This window comes from Grammomys surdaster, unplaced genomic scaffold (genome assembly GCF_004785775.1).
Source record: "Grammomys surdaster isolate TR1022 unplaced genomic scaffold, NIH_TR_1.0 126313, whole genome shotgun sequence".
NCBI lineage: Eukaryota > Metazoa > Chordata > Mammalia > Rodentia > Muridae > Grammomys > Grammomys surdaster.
The window spans coordinates 9,425,877-9,442,328 of NW_021621113.1; the positions used below are offsets into that span (position 1 = coordinate 9,425,877).

The 16,452-nt window shown below is 41.2% G+C and overlaps 1 protein-coding gene across 2 annotated transcripts in view; it reads right to left on the reverse strand.

Moving 5' to 3' along the window:
* The window catches only part of Kdm1a (lysine demethylase 1A), a 55,434-nt gene that overhangs the window by 5,161 nt on the left and 33,821 nt on the right, over positions 1-16,452 (reverse strand). For both annotated transcript variants that reach the window (XM_028759636.1, XM_028759635.1), the window contains 7 exons: positions 14,613-14,694; positions 13,004-13,098; positions 5,219-5,361; positions 4,536-4,626; positions 3,359-3,493; positions 2,679-2,752; positions 1,838-1,949 (listed from right to left, as the gene is read on the reverse strand). In XM_028759636.1, the coding sequence (XP_028615469.1) occupies positions 1,838-1,949; positions 2,679-2,752; positions 3,359-3,493; positions 4,536-4,626; positions 5,219-5,361; positions 13,004-13,098; positions 14,613-14,694 (732 nt within the window). The remainder of the gene's footprint in view (positions 1-1,837; positions 1,950-2,678; positions 2,753-3,358; positions 3,494-4,535; positions 4,627-5,218; positions 5,362-13,003; positions 13,099-14,612; positions 14,695-16,452) is intronic.

Sequence of the window (16,452 nt, forward strand, 5' to 3'; positions counted from 1 at the left end):
CAAGAATAGCCAACGCTCTTAACTGCTGATCTATCTCTCCAGCCCCAAACAGTATTTTAAGACCACAAACACTCAGTATTCAAAAGTTTAACTACCCAAGGGGGAAAAAAAAACACTGGCTGATCTTGTTCCTGCTCTCCAGGAAGAAGTTTCTTTTGTCCCTAGATAGCTATCAGCACAGTCCTCTATGACCTATATAGACCATCCATCCACAGGGGTGGGATGGAGACACGGATGACCAGAAAGCACAAAAGCGATCCATTTACCTCCTTACATTACAGATGTGCAAGACATCAGATTCCTTGCCATAATTACATTTTTACTTAAGAGCAAAATCCACTTTTAGTCCTTAAATTAACATACAAAAGTTGAAGATTTCCAAAACTAGTTGGTCAAGTTAGGCAAAGGCAGCCCAGAGGTGTAAAGAAGTTCTGGACATCCAGAATTATCAAGCCAAGGTCTGACCGGGAAGCTAAGAGTATCCCAATGGTCTAGAAACTCAGGGGTGGGAGATCATAATTTTTAGTAACTAGATGTTAAAACTGATCTAGCAGTAAAGATTTGTAAGCTCAGATGAGAATAATTTTTCAGAATGTAAAATGTACAGCTAGAGTTACCCCTCTAGCTCTATGGTAGAGCATGTGCATGCACAGGAAGACCCAGGGTCAAGCGTAGAGCCAGTAACAAAGGACAAACCAAAGACTAGAAAATATTGTAAAATATGTATCTGACAAGAGCTCTTCCAACTTAAAAGACAACTAGACTTTCACTGAAAGAAGACACAAAGCAGCTGATAAACACATGAAGATACTGTCCTGACAGTCACCAGAATGATAGACCCTCCAGGTCTGTCTGACACCAAGTATCTCTGAGGATGTGAAACACATGGATTGTCACTGACTTAAAAGGGGAAGATCACCTGGTGGTATGCAGTCTGGAAGTTTGTTTTATGATTAATAACAGGGCTAGAGGTCTAAGTACAGTGCAGTGGCAGAGCAATTACCTGACAGGTACAGACCCCTGAACCCGATCCCTAGTACTACCAAAGCCAGAAACTACTTTGCATAAGATCTTAGCAATTCCATTCCTACTTTGAAGGGGTGGGTGGGGGAGCGGTCAGAGACAATGTCTCTCTCACTGTGTGGCTCTGGCTGTCCTGGAACTCATTATGTCTACCAGGCTGGCTATGGATTCAGAGATCCTCAAGTGTACGTGCTAGCATTAAAGGTGTGCTCTGCCATGCTCAGCTCCACTCTTGTATTTAATCTGACAGAAATCATGTTCAGAGCAACTTCACTGATATTACCACAATACACACGCCCATCAGTGCACCAGGGATGAATTAACAACCTATGCTTATCTCTACAACAGAGCTGTAAAAAAGGGATAAACTACCTCATGGTAAGTGAAGTCATTCACAAAGACAACTTACAATAAAATAAGACAAGCTGAAGCAGGATTGGGCAGAGCAATTAGTTGCAAAGGGGCAGAACAAAACTCAGGATAATGTAAATGTTCTGTATCTTCAAGTTTTTGTTTAAGAGACAAAGCCCTCACTATGTAGGCCATACTAACCTTGAATTCATTAATTTTTTTCTGTCCTAGCCCCCGAAGCACTGGGATGACAGTGTACCGTGACACCAGGGTGAGATGCTCTCCATCCTTATCGCGGTGGGAGCTCATTATGAAGCAAGCTTGGCAAATCATCAAGCTGCTTGCTTAAGATGTATAGATTTCACTGTAAGCAAATGTCATCTCCTCCTGAAGCTGCCTACAACACAGACAGACACACTAACAGTCCTCAACTATGTTCAACTCAATAATGAAGAAATCCTACCTGATCCCAATGTTTAAGAGAGAGGGTTGAGAGAGGTGTGGCATTGGCAAATTCAAGATTTGCAAAATGCCAGTCAAGTATTTGTCTGTCTCTTGATGAGAGATATACATCACTGAAAAAAAAAAATCAGGAAGCACAGGGTTAACAAACCATAAAAGATATCACTGCTTATCTCAATGGGCTCCTGGGATGGCTTCAGCCATTCGGGACTCTAAGGTGGGGTGGGGACTGTGTCTTCTATCTATCTATCACAGAACAGGCTCTCACCTCTGTTACTAAACTACGATGTTCCTGATATCTAGAGAGCAATGTTAAGCTCGACTTAGCAAATTACTGTGGGGTCATCTTTGTCTGAAAAAATTTCCTCATACATCACAGAAGAATAAACTTTGTATCAAATCCACAGGCTTTACTCTAAGGACAGATAGCTTCTGTCTACAAGAAATCAGGGCAGATGCCTGTGGAGTATTTTATCAGCATGCAGTCACTGCATGACCCCAATGGAAATAATAAGAATAGTTCTGCCCTCTGCCCCAAATCTTTCAAGTATAAAGCAACAGTACTTTTAAATCACACTCAAAGACAATTTCCACCTATGATAACTTCATCTCAATACCAGGGCTTGTGGAGACGGGCTAACTGTAGATACTGAGAATATCCTCACACTAGCATTTAGACTAGGAGTCTACAAACCTGACAAGGCCCATGTTCACACACACTTCCCATTCATCACATAATTCAATGTGCTCATGAAAGAAAAGGCTCGTTGTATTATTATCTTCCAATCTGAACTCAAGGAGAGCAAAGCTGAAATTCTTAATGTCTGAGTTTCTTTCCCTACCTTGGGGGATTGGCTTCCAATTCTTGAAGCTTTTCTTCTAGCTTTCCTTGCGTTTCAGCTAATTCATCATATTCCTGACAGAGATTATAAAAAAATAAATGAATGTGGTTTAATCTTAAATAGTCAGATATTTACCTAGTTTATATGTAACAAACTTCCTGCTCAGATCATGCTTATCAAGTATGATTCAATTTAAGGCTGTGGTTCTTTTTATCCTGAAACAAGCTATGTATCTGGGATGAGATAGGGCAGGGGGGAAAAATGATAAAAGTACTAGTAGTATGCTCCAAACAAGGATGTAGAGCAAGCAGCTACCATGCTCTCACTCTCAGCACCTCTTGTGGCCTTGGGATGGGACTCCTTGGAAACTTCATTTAAGCTTCACCAGGACTCGCCAAGCTATGTATGACTGACTAATACCATGCTGCCGACGAAGTGACTAAGGAGGCCAAGGTGTTAGGGACACCAAGTGAGTTATTTAAACCACGGGCTGACTTCAAACCACATCCATTACCATTCTCAACTGCCTGACATTGCAGGAAACAACATTCTCACACAATACTGAATGCCCATGGCTCTTAAGGCACCAAACCCTCTTCTCATAGCAGACACTTGCCATGGCTGTGGCCTGGCTTGGGTTCCCATCTCCACAGGACTTTTTAGGGCAGGACGGCACTGACCTTGCAGAGGGCAGTCAGGTCCCGGTGCTTGCTCTTCACTAGGAACTCAGCTGTAATATCTCTGGGCGGCTTCACTTCTGAAGCTTCTTTGTATTGCTGATGGAGCTCTTTAATTTTCTCCTTCAAATTTACCATCTAAATGGAAAATGCTAGATAGCAATGTAATTCATTCCCAAATAACACATACCCTTGACATTGGCTCTCCCTGTACACTCTTGTGAAAGATCCTTGGAAATTCTGAATACCCACTTTCTATCATGCCATTTGGGAAAAAAAAAAAAAATGGAGTTTAACAGAGGTTTCCACAACACTATCAGGTAACTAAGATGGATGGATTCTTGTCTTCCAAAACAATAGAGAGGAAAATGAATATTCCACTTAAAAAAATATGTGACATAACCTACCATTAATTTAAATTTATTTTGGGAAAGCAGCTGTCACCGTTTTGCTTTTGAGACAAGGTCTCACTATGTAGCCCAGATCTTAACCTCCGATCTCTCTTGCTTTAGCCTCTTGGGTGCTGGGATCTCACAGGTTCAGCACCATGCCCAACTCTGTTGCTTTCACTAAAAATGTAAACGGTCAGATCACCACAAAAGGAACCTTCTGTGATCATTCCTAATGTTAGCTGTTCAGTTATCAACAGGGCATTGAAACCTGGCCCACAGATGTCAACCAACTGGCAATTCTCTAGTCACTCCTTAATCATTGTCACAGTCCATACAGAGACAGGCTGGAGCTCCTGTGCAACAGAAAGCCTAACAAGAATGAGACCCCTCCTCCAGCTGAGGAACCATTTTTCCCTAAGCTGATGTCTTTTGCAGTTGGTAGTATAAAAAGGAAAATACAACTATATTTGAATCATCTAGAACTTGAAACTTGGTGGCGACAGAATCCTCAGGGAATGGAGGTGGAAATGTTGATCTCTAGAAATAACTGTGGCAATGGATGGGCTGACCTGGTTATTGTCTTCAATGAGTAACGGGCCCCACGGCAGCTCATCTTGCTCTAACCAGACCTCAGCAGAGGTGCTGGACCAACCAACTGCAGTTAGTTAAGGATAGGGTGACCCAGGCAGGCCACTCCGGCTGTGGAGTGAAACTTCATTTCTAAGTTAGAGGAATCCCCTATTTTAGTTTTTTGGGGGGCCATGAAAACAGTGAATGCAGAGGTCTACCTTATTAAGAAGTTCTTTCAATTCCTCCTGAGTTTTCACTATCTTCTTCCAGTGTTCAATCTGCTCATCTTTGACATGCTTTTCTTGTAGCCTGTAGGAGACAACACATATATATGGCCCAGCTGCAGAACCAGCTCTATAGAACAAAATTGGGACTCAGCCAAAAATCCAAGGGCCAAAGCCCAATGCATGACTAATATTCAGACAAGGAAGTTAGCTCGTTATATTTGTTACCTTGCCTACACTATAAATAAAATAACACGCATTAAAGTGGTATATTTTAGAACTAGTACATTTTTGAAAGTGGCCTTGGGGATTCTATATTTTTTAAATTGTGTTACTTTGAAATTCATCTTTTTTAAAAAAAGTTTTATTTTGAGTGTTCACCTGTCTTGTCTATGCACTGGATGCATGCAGTTTCTTCAGAGGGAGGGAACAGGGGAGTATCAGATCTCCTGGTACTACACTGACAGATGGCTATGAGCGGTTGTAGGAGTACCAGGAACTGAACCCAGGCCCTCAAGAAGAGCATCCAGTGCTCTTAACCACTGAGCCATCTCTCCAGCCCTGACTTTGGAACTTAAAATTTCACATGAAAATATGCAAAAATTAGCTCAAATAAGACATAAACAGCAATCTGTAAATGGAATTCACTATGCAATAAACAGTTTCAAAGTACTTACTGAATGACAACCTCCAATGCCTGGCCAAGGGACACAGGTTTATTATTGAGGACGTTGAAGTCTAACTGATGACTAAGGTAAGAGGTGGCTTCTAGCAACCGGTTAAATTCTTGTTCTACCATTTCATCTTTCTCTTTTGGAACCTGCAAATATGAAGTATAGCAGAGTTGGTCCTTATAAGACTATATAAGCAATCATCCATGAACACACAAAAATGTTCTACAGTTTAGAGACCAAAATATGCATTTCAAAGGAAAACCTTTGACGACAATGATTTGACTTTTTCTATGAAGTGGTAAGTCCATTTAAATGAGATATGAAATGTTTCAGGCCTGAAATATTTCCTTCTCTCCCACTTGCTCCCTCAAAGCTAGGACTCTGGGACTACAGTAAGAGCCATAAGACCTGCATTGGCACTAGCTGAAGTTACACAAATCAAAAGGTACACTGAGCTAAGCTGCGCTGACATGCGAAGGACACACTAGAAAAGTCCCAGGGAACAAAAACTATGGTCACACACCTCAAGGCCTTAGAGAATTAAGAACAAAATGGGAAAAGAAGAAGCTCAAGGATGAAAGAATTTCAAAGGACAGTAGAAAATACAGAAGTAAAATTCATGGTGCTGACAATAACACATTATAACCACACTTTTACATAGTAATTAATAATGGAGTCTCAGCTTCAGAGTTCAATATCAAAGGTCTTAGTTAGACTATGAATAATAATTCAGTTACCAGAAGGTCTGGTGCCTTGCTGTAGCAGAGGAAGGGAACACACTGCAAAGCAGTCCTCTAGCTGACTTAGACCATTCTATAGACTCTACTGACAGCATTAGTTCATTAATACCATTCCTTGGCTACATCTTAGTTTTGTCCCAACATAAACTATCTGCAACCCTACTGCTGGATTCATGGCAACAGTGAGGGACAACAAAGCATGCCTAAGATAAGCACCTTTTGCCAGGGCTGGGCACTGTGTAAGAAATGAGATTTAAAATATAGACTTCACTTTGTAATCAACCTAAAATAGGGAACAAGAAAACAAAGCACTAAAATAGGCTCTAGTAGATACCAAGCTTGAAGTGTTTGGTAGGATGTGACTTCTGACAAGATCACTACAGTAAGAGGCTACCTCTCAATGGAAACCCTTCAATTTTATACTTGCAAGCACTCAACTATACCATCCCATGAGATAGGCAACTCTTATGGCAAAGACAGATGGCCTATCAAAAAAGGGTGACTTTTTCTAAAAGAGAAGGGGAAGAGTGCCAAAGCAGCTCTGCTTTGGATCTGTGAACACAACAGAAACAAGTGACAGTCATGCTTAATGTCTCAAGGAGAGAGGCGGCTCTCACAGAGAATTAGCTAATCCCAGCCTCAAGTAAATCTAAACTCCGATAATCTCGTTTGTGTAGAAAACGAGATAGAGAGCCAGGCTTCAGATGCTTGATGCCATTTGTGCATTAATTACTGTGGTCTCAGGAGCTGGTGGATCAGAGTATCTGGTGACCCATTCCACAGTGAAAGAAGAGCTCTTGGTGATGGTCCTACTTGCTCTGGCTGCACCTGTTAGAGCTGTTCAGAGACCTTCGTCATGAACTTCATTCACATTCTCATCAGTTACTTTTTCTCAAAGATGTGATGGCCATGTATACAGTAACTTAAAATGAAATTCTGCCAAGAACTTGCTATTTTTAGAGCAAGCTGCGATGGTGCTATAAAAGATGGTTCTAGCACTCTATACTTAGCTCTCCTTTCAAAAGGGAGTCAATCATGTTTCAGTATAAAAGTCTACATGGCTGCGCAATGTTACAGCAAGACTGCTCTCCTGGAGTGTCTCTATGCAGGTTTCTACAATGCCTCTCAAGAGGATGCTCTAGCAAGAGGAACTATACGAAACCACAGACGCCTCTACCATGGGGCGGAATGTGCCAAAACACAAGAACGCAAATGGGGCAGATTAAAGCTCTTCCAGTGCCAACTGGATGGCTTGCTTCAGACAAGCTTTAATCTTCGTGGTTAGGGTGACAGTCACATAAAAGAGTCCATACTAAGAAACACCCAGCACTCTGGTTCAGTAACTGGGTCTAGGGTGTGTGGTAGAGAAATATTTAAAGGGACACTGTCAAGGTTAGAGGGACCAAATTGACCTTTGTTTCTTCCCTCTATTTTCTGAACAGCCTGCTTGATTCATTACACTTCCCCCTTTCCCATCCACACTCCCACCAAAAAAAAGAAAAAAGAAAAAAGAAAAAAAAAAAAACAAAAAACAAAACAAAACTGATGTCTTACATGCTCTTTCAATGACAAAAACTCAAACAGCACCAGCCCAACATATAGGCGCAACTCTACAACAACAAACCAGTGTGAATGTGTGATGGAGAGGATCATTGAAAGGAAAAGATTTAAGTGTTAAACTTTTAATGGGTTACTGTAAACAGTGAAGAAAATGATTTGAAAAATTATGAAAAAATACCTTGACAGTGTCCTTTTAATCAGTGCAGCAGAGGGAGAAATAAACTGTAAATAACAGCCCAACAGCCACGTCAAGTTTAGTTTTGTATGACAGCAGTAAAATCAAGGCTTTAAACACATAGCATGACAGAAGCATTCTGTTAGCTTAGAAGCTGCAACCGCTGGAGAAATAAGGAACAGACTATACAGAGACCAGAACGGGAGAGTCAAGGCATAGAAATGGCCAGGGGTCGGGGCAATTTAACAAAGGCAGGTGGGGGTGGGAGTGATAAAGCACTGAGGAACAAAAACAAAACTCAATTAAAAAAAAAACAAACAGAAAACACAGAACAGTAACCAACAAAACCAAACAAGTAAGACTCAAACCATAGGAGTGCTGCCATGTTTGATACCAGATGAAAGACTGCATGTCCGGTACCCACGTAGACCCAAGGCTCAGCTTTATGAGGTATGTGAGGCAGTCAGCAACCAGGCCCATCCATTTTCTGCCCAGGTGAGCAATTTCAGCAATGCTGATGCTGCCAGTGTAGCCAGGGGAAGCCAGGCTGTCCTACGTTAACTCTACTAGTTCAATCGTAAGTGAAAGGAGAATTTGGAAATGGTAAATAGCATAGGTGTCTCCACTGGCAAACCAATACCGACCAGGAGAGACTCAAATGTGTTCTGAATGCATTTTAAATACTGGATCGACTGCTGCAGGGCCAATTACAGACACGCTTGTTTTACACATCCAGCAATTTAAAGAACTAGTAAATGACTATCCTAAGACTTCAAATGATCAGGGTACTGACTGTTTCATTCCCTTTGGTTAAAATCTTTGGACTCCATTACTTCTGCAAATAATTATGGAGATGTTTCTCCAAAGGAAAATTCTAGACATGCAGGATGGATCATCGTGCATCCCCAACCCCAACAAACACTGAAGCTCCACACTCTAGCTGCCCATGTAGGACCACAGAGAATGGTGAGGTGTTGCCTTAGGGATCATTGTCATGATGTTTTTAATAGTTTTACAATAGGCACTGGGAAAATAAGATGCTTAATTAAATCAGTAAGGTGCCCACCACACAACTGAGTTGAGATCCCCAGCATTCACATAAAAACATAATCCAGTGCAGGGGAGCAGGGACAGAAGAATCCCCAGGGCTTGCTGGCCAGCCAAATAGCTGAACCAGTGAGCTCCAGGTTCTGTGAGACTCAGTCTCAAAAACAAGACAAAGAGTGAAAGGGATACATCAACCTCTTAGGTACATTCATACCCCAAAACACAATACATACCTGCACATATACATATACACAAGTAAGCACACATACACACAAAATAAATAGTAACAACAAACACCACCTATTTACATTTTTTCCTATAGCAAAAAAATGGCTAGGTACAGAGTTGTGTCCTTAAGCAAGCATCACCTGTGATATCTATAACCTCTCTTTTTTTGTTTGTTTTTTTTAAGACAGGGTTTCTCTGTGTAACCCTGGCTATCCTGAAACTCACAAGGATCCACCAGCACCTGCCTTCTAAGTGCTGGGTTTGAAGGTGTGCACCTCCATAACCAGTGATACCTGTAACTTGGTAAAATTATTCTCTATGTACTAACAACAGAACCATCAAATTGCTTTCTCACTTTGTGATACTAAGATCACTGTGGTTCACTCCGTCTTTGTGAGTGGCCAGGGCTACACAGAGAAACCCTGTCTCAAAAAAAAAAAAAAAAAAAAAAGCCGGGCAGTGGTGGCGCAGGCCTTTAATCCCAGCACTTGGGAGGCAGAGGCAGGCAGATTTCTGAGGTCGAGGCCAGCCTAGTCTACAGAGTAAGTTCCAGGACAGCCAGGGCTACACAGAGAAACCCTGTCTTGAAACACGCCCCCCACCCCCCACCCCCCAAAAAAAGGAAAGGAAAAGAAAAAGGAGAGAAGGCTATAGATACCATGTTATAGGTGGTGCTTGCTTAAGGACACACACAGCTCTATATCCGGCCGTTCTTGCTATAGGAAAAAAATGTAATAGGTGGTGTTTGTTGCTAGTGTTTCTTTTGAAACAGGGTTATTATGGTCTTCCTGCTTCAGCCTCCTAAGTGGCTGGAATGACAGCTCTGTGACACTGTGCTGGGTAAATTTTGACTAATGTTTATAAAGAACATAGAATCTCATTTTTTTAAACATTAAGAAATCTTAATGGCTGAGTAATTTCTACTCTAAGTGGACATTGCTGGCTCCAAGGGAAACTATTTTAATTTTTTGTTTTGTTTTGAAACAGGGTCTCTCTATTATGTAGCTTTGTCTGTCCTGTAACTTGCTGTGTAGACCAAGCTGGCTTCAAACTCTCAGAAATTCACCTGCCTCTGTCCCGCAAGTACTGGAATTAAAGGCATACTCCATGGAGCTAGGCCTCAGGGGCCTATTTTTAAGCTCTTTGAAGAGGAGACGTAGCAGACACAGTCATACAGGCAATCACTCACCCTGTCTCACTTATCTTCCTGAAAAATCAGGCAGGTGTAACAGAACAAAATGAGAATCTGAGCTAGAACCCCAGGAAACAGACAGATTCTTAAGTGCTGACCACAGTGGCTTTACAGAAATACATGGAGATAAAGTTTTCCATTCTGCAAAATGAAACTACTGACCTACTCAACTTCTCATCTTTAAGCATATGCATACAAGGTTCTCTGTACCTGTCCTCTAAGTGAAAAGCTAGCCTACAGGTCAACAGTCTCATTCTCACTGAGCCATACCATCAGAGACAGAATTAATGTAGCTTCTGACATATAGTTATGCAAAGGGCAAGAGGAACTCAAAAGCTACAAAGAATTCTTTCCAAAACTAAAATGCCTCAAGAATCGTCACTTGGCTATAGCACCAAATACAAATGAATAGAGACTTAGGGAAAAACACACCGTAGGCTGGAGAGATGGCTCAGCAGTAAAGAGCACTTGTTGCTTTTGCAGAGGACCCAAGTTCAATACCCAAAACCCACATGGTATTTCACGACCATCTGTAATTCCAGTACCAGGGGATCCAAAACCCTCGTGTCCTCCATGGGCAGCAGGCACACATTATGCACAGAGATACATGTAGGCAAAACACTCACATACATAAGATAATTAAATCTAAAAGGGAAACAAGGAAAGAAATCCCTATCCCTTGTTCAAACTACTGAATGTTTCCCCAGAGGGCTAGTCCTCAGTTGGGAGCTTAAGCCAGAACATAATATACAAGTTTCTATAGTATGGTCACCAGCAAATGCCAGTGTTCTTATGCAAGCTGTTTATCATATCCTACACTGTGATAAGAGAGATTGGTGACCATACTTTGAGAGAACTTGCTAGTGGGTATATTATTCTAAAATGTGTTTTTTAAAAAAATTTGCTACATAGAAATAAAATCATCAATAACAACAAAAACTCACCCAAAAAACAAACAAACAAACAAATCAGCACTAAGGATCACCGATAGAACAAATGCTTAGAAGCATAAGGGCCTGGATCCCATCCCCAACACAGCAAACACAAAAATAAAAGCATATTTTATTAGCTTAGCTAAACAGTGCTCAGTTACATAGGTCTGCTGTCTCAGCCCTTGGAGGAGCCAGTCACAGACAAAAGAGGATATCTAACACTGAAAGAGTGTCTCTGGTATGTATCTCTTTACTTGCTGCCTTGTTTCCCTCACCCAGCCAGGCTCTTTCCTGCTGCTGACCTCAAACATCTATCTCATCCTGTCACTTCCCCTGTGCCAAACTCTGCTCCCAGCACCTCCACGGCAAGGCCGTGCCCTACACTGTAGCTTGTCTTCTTGCCTCACCAGGGTGAGCTCATCCTTTCCTTCTGAGCCCTCTCCACCTACTCACCTTTCTCAGCCCCAGTGTGCAACCATGAGCTGAAGTCCTAAACTGTACCTCACGAATGTGTTCCCTTCCCCTTTCACCCTGCCCCACCAGTCACTTCCACACACCCTTCTTCTGTAGCAACTGACTCTAACTCTTGGCAAATCTGCCTCAACTTGATCTTGCTGATAGGCTTCTCTTCTTTCATTCGGAAATCCAGAACATTGGGCAGGTAGCTAGGACCCTGAGTTGGTTTGAGTAGATGTTAATTAGCAACTGCAACACTTCTTTCTGGGTGACAGTTAGACCCTCTCTTCCTGAAGAAACATGACAAATTAAACAAATTGGAAAAATGAGAGTACATTATAATACTCTTCCTACTTTTGTAATTAAAAAAAAAAAAATCTCCAGAATAAAAATTGAAGGGGTGCCACTCCCATATTAAGTACCACTAGATTGCAGCACGGAACTGTCTTCAACTTTTTTTTAAATGACTTTTGTCAGTAAATTATTAGCAATTTTTTAAAGTTACTAATAAGTTAGCATCTATTATGTCCCTTCTCTCTCATTCCACTCTTATTTCATTAGATGCCTCTCACAAACAAGCCCTGGAAAGAAATCTACACATTCTGGTGGCTATAACCCAAGGCATTCCTGAGTATCAGTCTCTCTCTGATCAGAAGCCCATAAACCCCACAGTCAGGAATAAACACAGATGTCACGTGATATCATCATCGTGCAAAACCGAGAGGGAAATCTTATCTCTTTTGGAAACAACAGCTAAGCTATGACATATATAACACATAGCAAACTTTTTCCTCAAAATACAAAGTTAACCATATGTTTACATTCTTAGACAATGATTTCCCATCCTGTTGGGGAAGCTGGTCAAATTTCTACTAAACACAAACGTCTAAATTTTACTCATACCTGCAAAATTAGAACTGCCAGAAGCAGCCGAAGCCTGTCTGACCAGGGCTTGACCACCTACATCTCAGACCAATCACCATGTCCACACCTACTCTCACACCAAGGATGAGAAGTTCTTAGGGCTCTGACCATAAACACTAACTTACTCTACCTCTGGGTAAGTATCACCTTTTGGCTATTTACTAGCCCGTCAAAAGCCTCAGTCTATACACACAAAGTGGAGTGACAGAACACACAGAGCTAAAGCCCACGATGGAGGGACAGCACAGAAATATGGAGACTCGGGTTCAGTTCCATAAGTCTACTGAAAAAAGTGGCTAGGGCCAAGTAACCGTGTGGCCAGCCTTCAGTCAATACCTACAGACAAAACGACATGTAAATTCACACATATACCATCCCCTTCCTTGTTAATTGTTTCTAAGTCTGTATATTCATGTCACGCTCACCTCTCTTCTCAGTCTGTGTACTCAGATCATGCTCAGTAATACATTCCCCTAAAATTATCTCCAACTGAACCAAAGACATTTTGAAAAGCTCTGTTTGTCATCAACTTACAGCTTGTCCATTGGCTTCATAAAGTGGACATTTTTGCTTGATCTTGGCCAGTTCCATATTTACTTGTTTGCTGACGACAGCCATGGGATTCCCTCCTAGAAAAAAACTCAAACAAATTCAGCCTACCCTTGAAAAGAAAAACCTCAAAGTCAAATTTTCTTTACTCAAAATAAAAACTAAATTCAGCTTTGGTGGCCTATGCCAGTACTGCAGCACTTTCAAGGCAAGAGACAGGAAAATGGAGTGTTCAAGGCCAGCCATGCTATGTAATGAGATACCCTATAAAATAAGCAAGGGCCGGGGATAGAACTCAGTACTAGAGGTTGTCTCCCATTTTTAAGGCACTGAGTTGGATCCCTAGCAGCATTACCAAAAAAATGAATAAAAGAGCTGAAAATATAGAGTGTCAATTATATCTTCTATGTTAAAGTTCATAGTAGAGCGTGTCTCACTATATAGTAATTTAATCCTTCTACTGTGGTTTCTAACGCTGTGCCATCAGAAACAGTGTTGTGTTGGAAATGATCCAAACACAGCATCATGCACTAGTCTGTTTCCTTAGAATAATTTCTTTGAACTAGAAAAAGACGCCCTAGTGTCAAAAGACTTGTACAATTCACATTTTCTCCGTCTTCAGAAAAGATACTTGGGAACATACCTCCCACTAAGAGGCTATAAGGACTTGCTATGATTTGAATATACTTTGCTCCCTCAAAACTCAGGCTGGGCAAGGTCATGGTGACACATGCCTTTAATCCTAGCACTTGGGGGTTGGGGACCGCAGAAGCAATGGGATCCCCGAAAGTTCAAGGCCAGCCTGATCTATAGTCTGAGTTCCAGGACTTCCAGAGCTATAGAAAGAAACCCTTTCTGGTTAAAACAAACCAAACCAAACTCAGAACCAAAACAACAACAACAACAACAACAACAAACTCAGGCTGGAGTTTAATTCCCACTTTGAGAATTCCCACTTAATCCTCCTATTCTGGTATTCAAAAGGTAAATGCTTTGGAGATGATGATAGATAAAAATGATTGATTCTTATTAGCCTTAGAAGGATGAACCGTAAAGGCACTCACATACTGTTTTTACCATGTGATCTGAACTACCCAGACACAAAGGCTATCAGATTATTGCTCCTTAGGCCTAGAACCACAACTATAAGGAAAGTAAATTTCTTTCATTATAACTCTCTGTCTGTCTGTGATGTGTCCCTATGACTGAATGACTGACTGTCTGTCTGTCTGTGGTGCATCCCTGACTCTGTCTGTGATGTGTCTTTATGACTCACTGTCTGTGGTGTGCCCCTATGACTCACAATCTGTCTGTGGTGTGTCCCTATGACTGTCTGTCTGTGGTGTGTCCCTATGACTCACTCTCTGTCTGTAGTATGTCACTATAACTCTGTCTGTCTGTGGTGTACCCATATGACTGTCTGCCTGTGGTGTGTCCCTATGACTCATTCTGTCTGTCTGTGGTGAATCACTATGACTCACTGTCTATGGTGAGTCCCTAATTAGTATACTATAAAATTAACTATTGGTTTAAATGTAAGCTCTATCTTTCTCACATTAGATTGTGTATTACAGTATCAAATTAAACGACTTACCAAGACCTGTCACTACCATGGCTCCAAGATCAGCTACATAGTTTCCTTTTCGAAATGTAGCAACCCGTCCACCTACACGATCCTGTTTTGTAGAAATAAAATGGTCAAAGTCATTTAGCCTGTTTTAGCCATAACTAAGCACACCAGAAGTCAATCTTTCATAATATAAAAAGAAAAATATTATTTCATGTTAGTACACAAAACAGAAACCAATGAAAACCTGAAGTTGAAGGAAAGAAAGATTACAAAAGCATGAATGTCAGAAGTGATGTGATGACACCACGTAATATGTAATAGCCAGAAAGCTAAACCTGATACTCAGCTATTCTAAGTGCACAGGACACACAAGGCCCACTCAGAAAATATATGCTTATAAACTCCAACACTAAACACAACTTTCTACCACTGAGATCTGATGCTTACACTTTAATTGCTAAAGTCACTTGTAATGAGGGATGGTTGTTTTATCAAGCTGCCCTGGCTGGTGTTAAACTGATGAGCTCACAAAAGTCCACGTAGCCTGGACCACAGACACATGCATTGGCTGTTGTAATTGTATCGTTTGGTAGATAACTTCCCTGACAAATGTTCTCTCCTAAGCAACCTGATGCCCCAGAACCAACCATATCTACTGAATGTAAATTGGTAACAATAGCTTTAGTCCTAAACAGGTTCAGGCTTATGTCTACTGATTAAGTAAGGTTTTAGGGATAGAAAAACCTTACTGAGTTATAGTAGTAACTTAAAATTATGGAAAATATCAAAGCACTCTGTAAACTTGAGATACACAGTAAAAACTGCAGAAAAAAAAACTTTACAAGTTATAATGTGGGAAGGATCACAATGACCTGTTATGTCTTCCTTTTTTTTTTTTATAATTTATTTTTTCTCAAATCGTAATTCATTCACACAGGGGTTATAAACACAGAAAGGCAGGATGTGGGGAAGGGAATGACAATGGAGTGTGGGTGTTCAGGGGGAATACAGGTATCTTCAGAACTGGGTATCAGCTGGGTGGAGGTTCAGGGGACAAGTCACTATGACTCTGCCTATGACTCGCTTGTCCTTATCTAAGATGGTATTGTCTGCCAAGGCTACCTATTTATAAGGTCTATGACTACTCAGGCTTGTAAATTTCCACAAAAGCTGCCTGTTTACATTAGCTTATAACCATCTGTTTCAATGTTTTTCCACTGAGACCCAAGACTTGGTGTTAGTATACATGTATGACAGGCCTATTGCTAATTTTAGGCCTTTGGCTGATTTTAGGCCTTCAGTGTGTAAGCAGGGCTGCCCCTGACATCTCCTCCCTTCTCTAAGTATAGAAGGGCTGTGGCAATTCTAAACTTGCAAAGGCGGGGATAGAGGCCTGACCTCCAGTATTTGAAGGGGACCTTGTAATGGCTCCAGTCCCCTGTCATTGTCCAGTGAGGCATGAGGGCCATACCCGTCCCGATGTCTTTTTCCTGGAGAGGGGATACTTTTGATATCAACCCCTGTCTTCCTTTACTCTTAACACACAGTACAGAGAGTACATACAAAAGCAACAGCCTATCAAGAAAATCATTTTTATTTCCCCATATTATTTTTAAAATTTAAAATTTCATAAAAAGCAATTTTGAATGAACCATACATAGTATTTTTTAAATTTTGAAAGATTTAGGTTATTAAGAAGTATGGTTTCGGCCAGGCAGTAGTGGTGCATGCTTTTAATGCCAGCACTTGGGAGGCAGAGGCAGACGGATTTCTGAGTTCAAGGCCAGACTGGTCTACAGAGTGACCCCAGGACACTATATAGAGAAACCCTGTCTCAAGAAAAAGAGGACGAAGAAGAAGAAGA